The sequence below is a fragment of the Lepidochelys kempii genome, chromosome 20 (genome assembly GCF_965140265.1).
Source record: "Lepidochelys kempii isolate rLepKem1 chromosome 20, rLepKem1.hap2, whole genome shotgun sequence".
Taxonomy (NCBI): Eukaryota; Metazoa; Chordata; order Testudines; family Cheloniidae; genus Lepidochelys; species Lepidochelys kempii.
The window spans coordinates 2,307,961-2,323,001 of record NC_133275.1 but is presented as its reverse complement, the minus strand read 5'-3'; the positions used below and the strand labels follow the sequence as shown (position 1 = coordinate 2,323,001).

General features: G+C 61.0%; 1 protein-coding gene across 1 annotated transcript; it reads left to right on the top strand.

Moving 5' to 3' along the window:
* The first annotated feature begins 4,731 nt into the window (after nucleotides 1-4,731).
* PMEL (premelanosome protein) lies at nucleotides 4,732-14,882 on the top strand. Its single transcript, XM_073318536.1, is given in 13 exon segments — nucleotides 4,732-4,864; nucleotides 8,032-8,157; nucleotides 8,629-8,775; nucleotides 9,889-10,029; nucleotides 10,487-10,648; nucleotides 11,173-11,574; nucleotides 11,666-12,125; nucleotides 12,542-12,625; nucleotides 12,627-12,682; nucleotides 13,218-13,302; nucleotides 13,595-13,797; nucleotides 14,035-14,122; nucleotides 14,528-14,882. Coding segments are annotated over 13 exon segments (2,247 nt in total). The 3' UTR covers nucleotides 14,688-14,882.
* The last annotated feature ends 159 nt before the right edge of the window (nucleotides 14,883-15,041 follow it).

Here is a 15,041-nt window from a genome sequence, read left to right as displayed (position 1 = left end):
CTTCCCTGAGGCTTGTCTCTGAAGATCTCAAAATACTTCACCCAATATTAATGACTTGAGCTTCACAATCTTCCTAAGAGGTAGATGTAAGCTCTCCAGGGACAGGCTGGTATTTTGCAGTGGGTATATACCACACCTAGCGCAAGGGTTCATGACTGCACCCCAGGCACTACTGCAATGCACATAATAAAAAGACCCATTTTAAGGTGGAAAGACTGAGGTGCAGAAGCGGTAAGTGATTTGCCCCCTGTCTTACAGTAGTAAAACTGGGCTTAGGCTGACACGCCATCATCTGCTCTAACCATGAGACCTCACTTTCAGAGGTGGGAATAGAACCCAGGAGTCCTGATGCACAAGCCTGTGCTCTAACCACTAGACCATACTCCACCCACAATCTGGCTGATGCTTAGAATAAATAAAATCCATTCACTTTGAATCTGGTCAAACCAAATCTCTGCTACAAGAATAAGTGACCAATGAGCTAATGGAATGTGACCTGAGTTCTTCCAAATATTAAACTTTATGTAGTTCTGCGAAGGGGGCTGTGACATTCCCCACGGTACAATCTGGACTGATGGACAGCTGTGTCCCCTCAACTTTTGAATCTGGAGTGCCTTTTACACTGCATCGCAGTGAGAACAACCACTCCTGGTCTGTTCACAAAGCCTCTAGCGTGCCAGATCACTGCCAGCTGAATATATCAGTGCTTACATTGCAGCGTGACGCCAGCAAATTGCCAGTCCCAGACTTGTCCCCAGAAATGTGCGTCTTGTTCTGCCCAGCTCTCTCCTTGTGTGAAGCACAAGCTCGTAGAAAGTCCATCATTACATTAATAGCAAATGCTATGCACACCCCCTGTTAGCTTAAAGGGAGGTTCCGAAACACTTCAGTCCAAACACACTGACTTAGATAAACAAGAAAGCACATCTACTAACCACAGAGAGAGAGATTTTAAGTGATTACAAGGAATGAGGCATAAAAGCCAGAATTGGTTACAAAGAAATAAAAGGTAAAACGCAAACTAATACCCAACTTAACGAGCCACGTGAACTTAAAAGTAAATGGATTTCTCTCACCACATGCTCACAGCAGTCTGGCTGGATTCCTTTGGCCAGGACCCCTCCCCAGTCCACCGATGCTTCCTTTGTCTTTCAAACGTTGTTGAAACCGTGAGTAGAGATGAGGGGAGAGACGTGCTTTGGGGGCTCTGTTCCTCATTTTTATATCTTTTCCTCCTCTTTGAGAATCATTTCCAACTGGGGTTCAGGCAACAGCAAATCTGGTCTTTGCCAAGATGTAAATTTCTCACTGACATCCTTCTTCCTGCCAAAGAACGGCTGCTTAATCAGGTGATAGTCCAGTTGATTTTGTTGACACCTGGCTCAGGCATCAATTTGCCTTTTTGTCTCTAAGGAACTTGTTTGGGCTGCTTCCCCAGATTTGAAATATGCTTTAGTAACATCATACAGTGGAAGTGTATAACTTTACATACAATGTTGCCACACCAATTTTACCAGGACAATAATGATCAGTGAATTATGAGTTTTCAAATGCCACCTCACAAGGCATACTTTGTACAAAATTTATCACAGTCTTGTAAAAGTGGTGAACACAGTCTGTCACAGGGGAAACTTGGGCCATGGGTTTATTAAACAGGATTTTGCTGATATGTCTGGTGTTTGGGGGAGGAGTTACCCAGAAATCATTTTCTTAGCAGGATAATATCCTGAACACATAGGCTCAGATCTGCAAAGGTATTTAGGCCCATAATTCCCATTAAAATCAATGGGAGCTCGGCTTCTAAGTACCTCTAATGATCTAGGTCGTATTCAATAACCATTGTGAATTATCCCTCCCAATTTGTTCCTTTTATTAAAGGGACACACATGGATTCAAAACAATACATTTCAAAAACAAATTCCCTCCCCGTGTTACCAATACCTTTTGCACAGCACACAATTAACGTGTGGAATTCACTGCTACAATGTCTTGCCAAGGCCGAGAGCTTACCAGGGTTCAGAACAGGATTTGATATGTATTCTGCTGCCCTTTTTGCTGAGCAGTAGCAGATTTTGGGGCCTGCCGGGTCAGTTTCCTGTCTCGAGCAGAAATCGGTGATACCATCAGGTATTTCCTTAGTGTGACTTGTTTGCTTACAACAGGTACAAAGTTCCTGTTCCCTTGAATGGAGGTCGGAGCAGACCAAGGCTTCCTATCCAGACATCTGGGCTACAGCACCGCTGCCCAGTTCCCCAGATGCAGCTCTGTCCTGTGCCTCACTTCAGGGACCCACCAAAAATCCCACAGCAGCTTGATTCCACTCCCTAGTCCCAAACTCCTCCTGTGGGTCCATTCGACACCCCCAGCTCCCTGCAGGGCTGGCAGCTCTGATGCTGATGCTGTGTATGGGAGGAACACAGGCTAGTCAGTTTCATGTTGGTCAGTTTCCGGCTCGCCCCAGGCTGTGATGGTTGGGTGCAAACAGGGCCAGGGGAAGGTTTATGGCCAGGCAAAGTGACATGATAACTGCAATGTAAAGAGTCCCAGCAATAGTTCTATTCGGGGTCGGTTCTCAACCAAATTAGTAAATTGGGGTCCCTCAAATTACCTGCCCTTGTTCTACTAACTGGCAGTTCCGGTTTCCCTTGCTTGGCCTAGGACCGGGGTGATCAGACGTGTCTTTCCTTTATGTTCACAAGCTAACTGAGCACTCTGGAGTCGCGCTGGTTTAATGGCAATTGATTTGAGAATGGATTAGTGACACCAAACACCCCCCATCCCCGTATGCACCCTCATCTAGCAATTTACGACTGGATCTATCGGTTTAGTTTGCGTCTACAAGCACAGACACACTAAACCGCTATAAGCCGGGTTTAAAGCCATTTTTAAGTGTCCACAGATAAAATTTGCATCGCTTTAATTAGAGAGGCTTTAAATCACACCTTAAATTAAACAGGTGAAGCTCTGTATGTTGGCCAGATCTATGTCACTAGTGTTATAGGACGTACCACTGGAACGCAAGTGCCTGGCTTCAGTATCCTGTAGCAAGTATCAGCGGGGTAGCCGCATTAGTCTGTATCCACAAAAACAACAAGGAGTCCGGCGGCACCTTAAAGAATAACAGATTTATTTGGGCATAAGCTTTCATGGGAAAAACCCCACTTCTTCAGATGCACGGAGTGGAACTTACAGCTGCAGACATAAATATACTGGCATATGAAGAGACGGGAGTGACCTCCCAAGCGGAGAACCCGTGTTGACAGGGCCAATTCGATCAGGTCCACTCCCAATAATAGGTGTCAATTCCAGGAGAGGCAAAGCTGCTTTTGTAATGAGTCAGCCTCTCCCAGTCCCTATTCAAGACCAAATTAATGGTGTTAAATTTGCAAATGTATTTTAGTTCTGCTGTTTCTCTTTGAAGTCTGTTTCTGAAGGTTTTTTGTTCAAGTTTAGCTACTTTCAAATCTGTTATAGAATGGCCAGGGAGATTGAAGTGTTCTCCCTCTGGCTTTTGTAAGTTACCATTCCTGATGTCCGATTTGTGTCCATTTATTCTTTTACGTCGGGACTGTCCAGTCTGGCCAATGTCCATGGCAGAGGGGCATTGCTGGCACAGGATGGCATCTATCACATTGGCAGATGTGCAGGTGAACAAGCCCCTGAGGGTGTGGCTGATGTGGCTGGCTCCTCTGATGGTGTCGCTAGAGTAGATATGGGGACAGAGTTGGCAACGGGGTTTGTTACAGGGATTGGTTCCTGGGTTAGTGTTTCTGTGGTGTGGTGAGTATTTGCTTCAGGTTGGGGGCTGTCTGTAAGCAAGGACTGGCCTGTCTACCAAGGTCTGGGAGGGTGAGGGATCGTTTTCCAGGATAGGTTGTAGATCATTGATAATGCGCTGGAGAGGCGTTAAGTGGGGGCTGTACGTGATGGCCAGTGGCATTCTGTTATTTTCCTTGTTGGGCCTGTTCTGTAGTAGGAGATTTCTGGGTACCCGTCTCGCTCTGTCAATCTGTTTCCTCAGACAGAGCGAGACGGGTACCTGCCCCTCTGCCATGTACATTGACCAAACCGGACAGTCCCTACATCAACCCGGGTTCTCCAACTCCCGTCTATTCATATGCCAGTATAGTTATGTCTGCAGCTGTAATTTTCACTCCATGCATCTGAAGAAGTGGGGGTTTTACCCACAAAAGCTTATGCTCAAATAAATCCGTTAGTCTTTAAGGTGCCACCGGACCCTTTGTTGTTATCCTGTAGCAGTGAGTTCCACCCACTAATTCTTTGTGTGTGTGTGTGTGTGTGTTATATTTCTGTTGATCAGTTTTCAATGCACTGCCCGTCTCCTCGCTCCTGTATCGGGGAGAGGGTGAATAGAAGCAGCTGGATGCCATGAGCTAAGTGGAATCTGCCTTGCTCAGCGTTGGAGTGACTTGTAATTTCACCCCAAGACCCTGTAGTGAAGTTGCATCACGGGTTACTCGTCCCTCCTGTGATCATTAGAGACGCTTTCTTGTCAGAGCGGAAACCCGTGTCTGTTCTTCTCCCCGTGAAATTCCAGGCTCTGTCTGGAGGCAAAATTAGTGAGGCCCCATTGTGTTAGAAACACAAACTTCTGACTGGATCTCACCCACACGCCCCACTGCTGGTTGGGGGGGAATGAAATTTTCCTGAGGTTGTGCAAGGGGGCGGGGCTATGCAAATGAGGGTACCTTCTTATACAGGGCGGCTAGGATGCTTCGCCTCTCTGCCGTCAAGGGGGTCCAGGAGCGCGGGGGGCGGGTGCGAAGGACGGGCTGGGAGATGCAGACCAGCTGGTACTTGGTGGCTGCCTGGGCCCTTCTGGCTGCGACTGCAGCTCAACGCAGTGAGTAGGGGCCCGGTCCTTGGGGTTAGCAAAGGGCCTGGAGGCGGGATCTCTAGGGCCCCATCTGACCCACCCCCAGCCAAGGCAGGATCAATCCCTGTCACGCGTTGTTCCCGACTCCAAAACGCTGGAGCTGGTACCCATAAAACCCCAGAATCTCCATCTGCCTCAAGGAGTGTGTGTGTGTGGGGGATTCTCTGATACCCTTGGGGGTCAGTGGGGGCATTTACCTGCCATGTCCTAGATCAGGGGGTCACACTGGGCATATCAAACTTAGTGCCACCCCCTCTCCCCTTCCCAGATTGCTGTGTGGGGAGGATGGTCCCAGCTGAATGGGAGATGGGTCGGGGCAGGGGGGTGCGTGTCTGGTATGCAAATGGGGCAGTGAAGAGCCCTGTTGGGGTTTCATTGGCTTCATTAACTGACCCAGACCCCAGATCCGCCCCTGCAGGAGGGAGCACGTTTCTCCGGATGGCGGGGGGTGATAGGTGCTTTTGGATGCAGTGATGCTAAAATGTTAAGGGACCTTAAAGTCCCGTTCAGGGGTGGGTGGGAGTCAGCCAAACGGCTATAAAGTTGCCACGGAGCATGCGTGTGTGGGGGAAGAACGGGAATATCCCTTATAGCCCCCCCGTAGCGATTCCAGATCTAATGTGCCCCCTTTAGGCGTCCAGAGGGTTTTTTCCCCTGCAGAGGAGACAGACAGATGGACAGACAGACTCCCATGGCTGGGTCAGCTCCCGCGGGCTGAGAGTGAACAGAGACGGTGCTGGCCCACTGGGGACCCGGGCCAAGACTATTCCGGGGCCTCCCCCTTGCCCCTCACCCATCCCCATTATTTCCACAACCCAGACGATGGCCAAACCCACTGCCCGGCCTGCCTACCCCCCGACCTCCCCTGCCTCAAAGCTTGTCTGCGCCAGGCCAGCCTGCAGAGCCGGGCCGGGGACTGCGCGGGGCAGCACCAGCCTCCCACCGTCCATCGGCTGCCCCCGAGCGGCTGCGTAGGGAGATGGGCTGGGCTCCCTCCGGCCCGGTTCTGAGCTGGTGCTGCCAGGTGCTGCGATGGGTTTAACCCGCCTCGCCCCAGTGTCTCCCCCAGGCCGGGCTGGAGCAGGGATGCGTCCCCACCCCGCTGGGAATTGTCTTGCCAGATTAATGAGGGCCGGGGTGGGGTAGCGGTAAAGCCGAACCGCGTGGGGAGCTGGCTCATAGCTCCTGCTAATCCCCCACGCTAGGCCCAGCATCTGGGAAGGATGGGAATGAGGCCGCGCCCTGCTCCCTGCATGTGGGGGGCTAAATCGGGGAGGGGTACCCAGAGGGGGAACCCACCATGCTCACACCCATCCCCATACTGAGGAGGGAGCCTGGGGGCCTGGTCACTCTTTGCGGCTGCGGGTTGCTCTGCTGCTCCTGGGGTTGATGGGGAGGAGACGGGGCAGCAGCTGCCGAGTAATATTCGTACAGCTCCTTGCGCTGTGCCAGGCACAGGGATGTCCCCTCTCCCCCAGCCCCAACCTACTGCTGCAAGGACCCTTCCCCTCACCTACCTACTGACCCCTGCAGCCAGGCATCTGCCCCCTGCTGTTTGCCCTCCTGCAGTCCCCCCCGTAGCTGACCCTGCTGCCTCCTCCCAGACCCCCTGCCCTGTGCTGAGAATTAACACTGCACCCGCCGCGGGGGGGGGGGTCTCCACTGGGCCATCGAGATCTGGACACCTGGCCAAGGGGCTCGCAGGGGGGATCCCCTAAGGGGGCAGGTTCAGGGTGCAGCTGACTCTCCGTCCCTCTGTCCTTCACCCTTGCTGGTCTCCCCTAGGGCCTGTCTGCAGCAGGGAGCCCCCCCCTGGAAACCTCACTTCCCAGTGGAGCAACACTGTGGGGAGTCTGCCTGTCTGGCCCCACGTCTGGTTGGGGCGCAGGGTGTGGGGGGTTGCAAGTCAGACCATTTCCCTGGGAAATCTCCCCTCCCTGCCCGAGCATCCCAGAGCACTTCACTGCCAGGTGCTGAGCCTCACAATAGGGTCACTGGCATTCCCTGCACCTTACAGCTGGGGAAACTGAGGCACGAAGGGAGATGGGGACATGACGCAAGTCATACAATCAGTCAGCCCCAGAGCTGGGACTAGCCCCCAGGAGTCCAGTCCCCCTGTTCTAACCCTCACTCCTCTCACAGAGCCAGGCAGAGAACCCAGGAGTCCTGACTCCCAGCCCCGGTCCTTCTCCAGCCACTGGACCCCCCTCTCTTCACCCCCAGTGGGTCACACTATCCAGGAGTGATACAGAGGGGCATGCTCCATCCCCCCTCCCACCCAGAGAGGCTGCCTGGTCCAGGGGTGATTGGGACTCTCCCCCTCCCCACTGAGTGGAGGTGCGGGGGGGGGGGTGCATTAACCCTGCGCTGGCTGGAGCATCCTGCACCAGGGACTCAGCTGAGAGTCACATGCAAGGGCTCGGCGGAGGATTTAGAGGCCCATGTGAGGGGTTTTGCCTGGAGCCCCAAGTGCCGAGTGGAAGATCCGTCACATGCTCCCTGCAGCCAGCCGGGTTGCAGGCCGTGGGAGGGCTGTGGGCAGGCTGGGTGCAGGGCGGAGCCACCCCCCAGCTGGTGCAGCGATGGAGCCCCATGGAGCAGGGCCTGGAGGAGCCTGGGGGCCTGCGGGGCTGAGCCTGTCTGCTGGGGCCTGGAGATGCCTCGGGTGGAATCCCCTTGCCCGCGCTGCCGGGATGGCAGGTGGTGCCCAGGGCGCAGGGGCCATGCCCAGGGCTTTGGGGCAGCGAATCTCCCACCATCCTCCTTGTGGGGAATTATCCGCCCTGCCCCCCTGCAGCCTTCCCACCGTGGATCGCAAAGCACCTCGTTCATATTCCACACAAGAGCTGGGGCCAGAACCCAGGAGTCCTGCCCCTTCCCCTCCCCGCTCTAACCCACGAGACACCTCTCCCTACCCAGATCTCCACACAGAACCCAGGACCCCCCAAGCCCTCCACGCCAGCCTCTGGGGAACACTCGAGCTCTGTTCTAGCCTGATCCACCCTGGCCAGGGACGGGTCTTTGCACGCCCTGGCGGGATTCGGGCCAGGGTCTGATCCTGCCGGCTGGGCTCAGGAACTGGGTCATCCCCCCCGCGATCCCAGCTCTGGATCTCGGATCCCGTCTCTCTCCAGGGGCCGGCAGCAGAGGCCAGGGGAGTGACCGACGGAACCGACAGCCCTTGGCTGAGGGGTCGTGGAACTCCCAGCTGTACCCCCGCTGGCAGGAGGGCGACCCCCGGCAGCAGAACTGCTGGAAAGGTAGGGGCTGGCCCCTCTGAGCCCAACGCTGTGCCACTGGGGGCTGCGGGTAGGGCCTGAGGGGCAATGGTAGAGCTGTGGGGGAGCCCAGGGTTGGGCTAGCAGGAGGCTGCGGGTCGGGAGTGAGGGGCACCGGCAGAGCTGGGTTGGGGGGCGCCATGGGCTGGGCTAGCAGGGGCTGCGGGTCGGGAGTGAGGGGCACCGGCAGAGCTGGGTTGGGGGGCGCCATGGGCTGGGCTAGCAGGGGCTGCGGGTCGGGAGTGAGGGGCACCGGCAAAGCTGGGGAAGGGGGGGCGCCCAGGGCTGGGCTAGCAGGGGCTGCGGGTCGGGAGTGAGGGGCACCGGCAGAGATGCGGGTTTAGGGATGAAGGATTCACCCTGTGAGAAGCTGGAAACACCGGGGGGGGGGGGCTGCACCCCCTCCCCCAATCTGCGCCCCACCAGCTGGCTGCCTTCCCCTCTCCCTCCCAGGCGGCCCCGTGACCTTTGACATCAGCAACGACGCCCCCACCATGACGGGCGCCCGGGCCACCTTCGCCATCGCCCTGCGCTTTCCCGGCAACCAGACGGTGCTGCCCGACGGCCGGGTCGTGTGGAGCCAGGACTGCACCGTGGACGGTGAGCCCCCCTGCGACGGCCCCCCCCCAGCACAGCGCCCGTCTGGGGGCCGTCTTCCCCGATGGCGACTCGCACCCAGAGCAACGAGCCCGTCCGGAGCTGGGGAGGGGCCGTGGCTCTAACCCCCCCCAGCCCCCCGGTATTTCTGAGGGCGGACAGGGGAGTATGGTGTATTTCAGCAGGACGTGGGGCAGAGACTGTTGCTTGGGGGGATACCTTATATTTCCATGGGGGAGCTGTACGCACAATATTTCTATATGGGGGTGGCAGTGGGTCTAGGATTTCTATAGGGTGGGGGGGTGGAATCTGGTATTTCCATAGGGAGCGGCCTTGAAAGCCGCCCGCATTCATCCCCTGGATTTGAAAGGACCCTCTTGTGGGGCTGGACACCCACCCCCAGGTGCTGCCGGTGCCAGGAGGTTCCCCGATGTGCTGATGCCCCCCATTTCCCTGCTCCATCCGCCCAACGGCAGCTGCCCTCAGCCCCCTAGGATCTGCCTGCCCAGCAGTGATCTGCCCCCTTTCCAGCCTGCTCCCAGGCCGGGCAGTGGGTGGGCGGCCCCTGGGCCATGCCCAGCATGTGTGGGGGGGCACATGGCGCTGCCAGGCGTCTGGGGGCAGGGGATTCTGGGCCCTGCTGCAGGAGTTCATGCCCCACGTCAGCCCGATCTGGCAATTAGCTCTGCCCCCAATCTCCAGATCAAGCTGCACCCCATCCCACCCCTCATCAGACCAGCCCCCTCCCCTCCTGTGTAAAGGGCTTTGGTAGCTGAAGGGTGGGGGAAGGGAGAGAGCCCTGCAGGCTGCACCTTTGATTGGTTGTCCATCCCCAGAAAGGGAGGGGGGAGCGAAGCAGAGACACCCCCTCCCAGAGTCAGGATAGAACCCAGGAGTCTGGGATCCCAGCCCCCCCGATAAAACCAGGGCTAAAACTCAGGAGTCCTGGCTCCCAGCTCCCCCCTTCTAATCACTAGACCCCTCCCCCTTTCCTTCCCCAAGCCAGGATAGAACCCAGGAGTCCTGGCTCCCAGCTCCCCCCTTCTAATCACTAGACCCCTCCCCCTTTCCCTCCCCAAGCCAGGATAGCACTAACTGCCCCCTTCGCTCCTGCAGGTACCCAGGTGAGACGGGGGGACGCCGTCTTCCCAGAGGAGCCAGGCGAGGGCCCTGGTGGCGTCTTCCCCGACGGGCAGCTCTTCCCTCCCAGCGCCCGGGGCAAGCGCAGCAAGTTCGTCTACGTCTGGCAGACCTGGGGTGAGAGCCAGCCCCCTGCGCCTGCCACCCACCCCCCCGGACCCCCTGCACACCCCTCAGAGCGCCTGGCACAGGCAGGGCCATGGCAGAAGCCTCCGTCCCACACGAACAGCTGGCCCCCGGCGCCCCATGGGGAGCGCTAGCCTGAGGCTTGGCCCCAGGCCCCCCAATAGCCCTCGGCATCTTCCGCTCTTCAAAGCGCCAAACAAACGTTATCCAATGACTTCCCGCAGCATTTCCTCTCAGTGGGGAAACTGAGGCACAGAGCGAGACCCAGTCACACTCACTGGCAGAGCTGGGAATACAACCGAGGAGTCCTGGCTCCCAGCCCCCTGCTCTAACAACTAGCCCCCCCGACCTGGCCATGCTGCGGGACCCTCTCCAGTAAGAACTGGAGTCTCTGCACCCCCTGCTCCCTCCCTGGGCTGCACCCTGACCTTCCCCCTGCCCCCCACAGGGCAGTACTGGCAGGTGGTAGACGGCCCCTCCTCGCTCCTGACGGTGGAGACGGCCGGCGTGGCCCTGGGCTCCTACGCCATGGACGTCCAGGTCTATCACTACCGGGGGCGCCGCAAGTTCATCCCCATGGGCAGGGCCACGTCCCAGTTCAGCATCACGGGTGAGGCCCGGGCAGGGCTGGGGGGCGACCGACCGGCCGGGGGCTGCGGGGCGGGGGGCCTGGACGGGTTTCACATGCGTCACCAGGCGGCTTGGGCACCGCAGGCTCCATTTGGCCCCCTTCCTCCTCCGCCTCCCTGCCCCATCCCGTGGCCACGGCCTCGCTCCGCTGGCTCTGCTCACCCCTGCCCCAGAGCAGCTCCCCGGGCAGGTCGGGGGGCGTTACTGGGGCACGGAGCAGGTCCTAGGAGCCCTGTGTGCACCTGAACCAGGGCAGGGGGCCCTGGGCCGGTGGGGGCAGCGAGGCACCAGGTCTGTGGAGCTCCAGGTCTGTGGGGGCAGTGGGCCCTGGGATCTGTGGGGCTCCAGGGGGCAGGGTCTGTGGGGGCAGGGGGACCCCAGGGTCCTTGGGGGCAGGGAGGCACCAGGTCTGTGGGGCTCCAGGGAGCAGGGGCCCCCCGGGTCTGCAGGGGCAGGGGGGCCCTTCCATAAAGGCCTGGAGCCTCCCTGACCCCCACTCCCCAGACCAGGTGCCCTTCGCGGTGGACATCGCCCAGGTGCTGGACGTGGACGGGGGCGACCGGCGCTTCGTGCGGAACCGGGCCGTGGCCTTCAGCATCCGGCTGCACGACCCCAGCCACTACCTGCAGGCCGCCGACGTCTCCTACTCCTGGGACTTCGGGGACCAGAGCGGCACCCTCCTCTCCCGCGTCCGCACCGTCACCCACACCTACCTGGAGCCTGGCACCTTCCGGCCCCGCGTGGTGCTCCAGGCTGCCATCCCCGTGGCCTGCAGCATCACCTCACTGGCACCGGTCGTGGACCCCACCACGGTCCCCCCAGGGCAGCGCACCTCCACCTCGGCTCCAGCCAGCCTGGCGCCCAGCGGGAGCCCCACGCAGACACCGGGCCAGCCGCTGAGCGTCGGTAAGTGGTGGACGTGTCCCTGGGCTGGGCTGGGCTGGGCTGCGGGTGCCAGTCCGGAACCGGCTGCAGCTCTCGTGCTCTCTGCCCACAGTGCCCACCGCCACGGCCGAGCCAGTGACGCCCACGGCAGGCACAGCCTCCATCCCTCCCAGCCCCGTGGTGCCCGGCACGGGTGCCACCCTGCCCGGTGCTGTGACCTCGGCTGCTGGCGGTACCACGGCTCCCACCCCCGCCTTGGAAACCAGCACCGTGCCCGCCGTGGCACCTGGGTCCGTGGTCACTGTCGGTGCTGCCGGCTCAGACCTGGCTGTGGCTTCTGCGGATCCGCCACTCCCTGCCTCCGTCTCTGCCGCTGGAGACCCGCCGGGCACCTCGCCACCAGCATCTGCGTCCTCCGTGGCCAACCCGCCGGGCACCTCGCCACCTACGACTGCGTCCTCCGTGGCCAACCCGCCGGGCACCTCGCCACCTACGACTGCGTCCTCCGTGGCCAACCCGCCGGCCAGCGTGGCAGGAATCGTGGCCAACACTAGCTTGGAAGCAGCAGGTGGGTGCTCGCCTTGTATAGGTGGGGTCCCACGGGGCTGACCCAAAAGACCCCCCTGCCCCCCAATGATTTCAGGGGTCCAGCTTGGGCCCGATTTCAGTTTGCGGGGGGCAGGGTCCTTGCCCGGGCTGCCTGGGGATTGACACTGGTCAGCGCCCGGCCCAGACCAGGGAGGCTCGGCTCAGCCTGATATGGGGCCCTGGCTGTGGTTCCAAGCACCACGGGGGCCCAGGGGGTGGAAGGCAGCAGGTCGCGGCTGTGCCTGGCCTGGGGGGGCAGCGTGGTCCCAGGCCCAGCTGCCAACATGTCAACGTGGGCGAGAGCTGGACAACGTTGGGCGTCCCCCGGGCGGGGTGGCCGTGACCCAGGGGTCGCACCGGGTGGGCAGGGCCGGTCCCGGGGGGGTCTCCCTTCTCTCAGCCCCTTATCTCCCTGCAGACGTGGCTGTCGGCACCGCGGATCCTGCCACCCCCGAGGTTCTTGTCCTGGCCAAGCGGCAGGCGCCCGCTGGCTGCGTCCTGTACCGATACGGCACCTTCTCGACAGAGCTGGAGATCGTCCGTGAGTTGGGGGCGTGGCGCGGCCTGTGCTCGGGGGGCTGCCCCCAGCCCGGGGTCCCAGCGAGCCCCTGGCCCCGAGCAATGGGGGGCTTCCTCCACCGCAGCCGGCTCAGTCCAGCCGCAGGGCAGTGTCAAGCTGCAAAGCTCCGGGCCTGGGAGGGGCCATCCCAGCCTGGCTGGGCTCGGGGCAGGGGCCGGCTGGTGAAATCCAGGGGCTCCCTGGTCCCTGGGGGTTAGTCTGCACTAAGGCCTGGCCTGAGATTCACCCTGACTGGGGGGGCTGCCCTGCCCCCCCATGTGGTTGGGAATGGGGCACAGTGCAGGGAGCCCCCCAGCCGTTCCCATTCCAGCCCCTGTATCTGGACCAGAGCGATGGACACTAGGCTCTGGGCCAGCCCCCGGCCCCTCTGCTGGCCATTTCCATGGGAGCAGGTTGGAGGGGGCAGGCTGGTTCCCGGGGTGGCCATGGCTGGGTGGGGGACAGTCTCGGGGCAGGGCCCGGCTGCGCATGCCCCCCTAACGCCTGCCCGTTGCAGAGGGGATCGAGAGCATGGAGATCGTCCAGGTGGCCCCGGCGGTGGGCGAGAGCGCCGTGGAGCTCACCGTGACCTGCCAGGGGAGGTAGGGGGCACCGGGGGGCGGCATCGGGACGGGCATGGCTCCTGCTGGCGGGGTGGCTTCATGCCCCAATCCCCCCACCCCGGGGCCTGCAGCAGAACCTCGGAGCCGGGCTCTGCTCCGCCACGTGCTGGGGGAGATCCCCTGGGCCAAGCCACCCCCAGCATTGTCCCGTCCCCCACGCCTGCCGAGCCTGGCTCCCAGGGGCACTTGGCCCATCCCACCTCCTGCGGGTGCCCCCCACCCACCTGCCCCCGTGGCCACGCTTTACCTGCCCTCTCCCCCCACCCCCCAGCCTGCCAGAAGAGGTCTGCACCACCGTCTTGGACCCCACGTGCCTCACGCCCCAGCAGAGCGTCTGCACCCCCGTGCCCCCGGCGCCCGCCTGCCAGCTGGTGCTGCGCCAGGCCTTCAACCAGAGCGGCCTCTACTGCCTCAACGTCTCGCTGGCCAACCCCGCCAGCCTGGCCGTCGCCAGCACCCAAGTCAGCATCCGAGGTAGGGGCTGGGTTTGCAGGGCTGGGGGGCTGTGCAGGGCGGGGCAACCCCCTCATGGCTGCACACGGAGCTGTTCGCGGGGCCTGAGCCAGCCCCCCCGAGCTCTGGGGAGTTTGGGGCCCAGCCGTCTCCAAGACACCCCAGCCCGGAGAGGGGTAACGGAGAGGCTGGCTGGCCCCGTCCTGCTGGGTGCGGCCCCAGCCCCACCTCACCGCTGCCCGTGTCTGTGCCCTGCAGGTGCCGAGCCCGCCGCGCCCAGGATCACACTCATCGTGGGGCTCATGCTGGTGGCCGTGGCCCTGGGCACCGTGTCCTACGCCTACAGGTGAGACCAGCCCCCACCCGCTTCAGACGCCGGGGCTGCGCCAGGCCCCACTGCTCCCAGAGCCGGGGTGCCAAACGGAGCCACCCCAGAGCCCAGCCCAGCTTTACAGGCCAGCATCCCCGGGCTGCCCAGCATCCCCGGGCCGAGATCAGGGCCCCATTGCACCAGGCGCAGCCCCGAAGAGCTTCCCCGCTGCTCAAAGGGAGGGTTATGAGCTCCCAGTTATGGGGGGGAAACTGAGGCACAGTGCATCAGTGGCAGAATTGGGGCTAACCCAGTTTCCTGCTTTGTGGGCTGCCCTCTGGGGAGCCAGGCCCCAGCTGGTGGGTTTTTTTGGGGGGGGGGCAGCCCTGGGCCCCAGCTGGCCAGGTATGACACCCCCCCTCTCTTTTTGCCCCTTGGCAGGCGTGTGAAGTACAGACCCCTGCCCGCAGGCCCCGCCCGCAGCCCTCTGCCCCGGGCCTGGCTACCTGACCGCGCCGCCCTGCGTCTCTTCCTGCGCCAGGCCTTCAGCACTGTGCCCACCGGCGAAAGCAGCCCCCTGCTCAGAGGCAACGTGGTCTAGAGCCAGTGACGCCCCCCCGAAAGGACCCTGCCCCCACTCCTGCCATTCGGGGTGGGGGCTGGGGATGCCCGACCCACCCAGCCCCAGAGCTGCAGTGCTCCCTGCCCCCCCCAGCACGGGGGGAAGGAGGGAGCCCTCCCTGCTCCAGCTGGCACCCTGCGGGGGGGGCGGGGTTTTCAGGTGCCCTCGTCCTTATCAGCTATTAAACACTGAGACTCCTGCCCGCGTCTGCTTGGTTCTGTCCCTGCCAGGGAAGGTGCTGGGTGAATCCTGGGGGGGCAGGGCTGGCTGTGCAGGGGGGGGGGGGGCATGGGATAGTCAGGAGTCAGCTCCCCCCCACCCCGCCTTATAGGT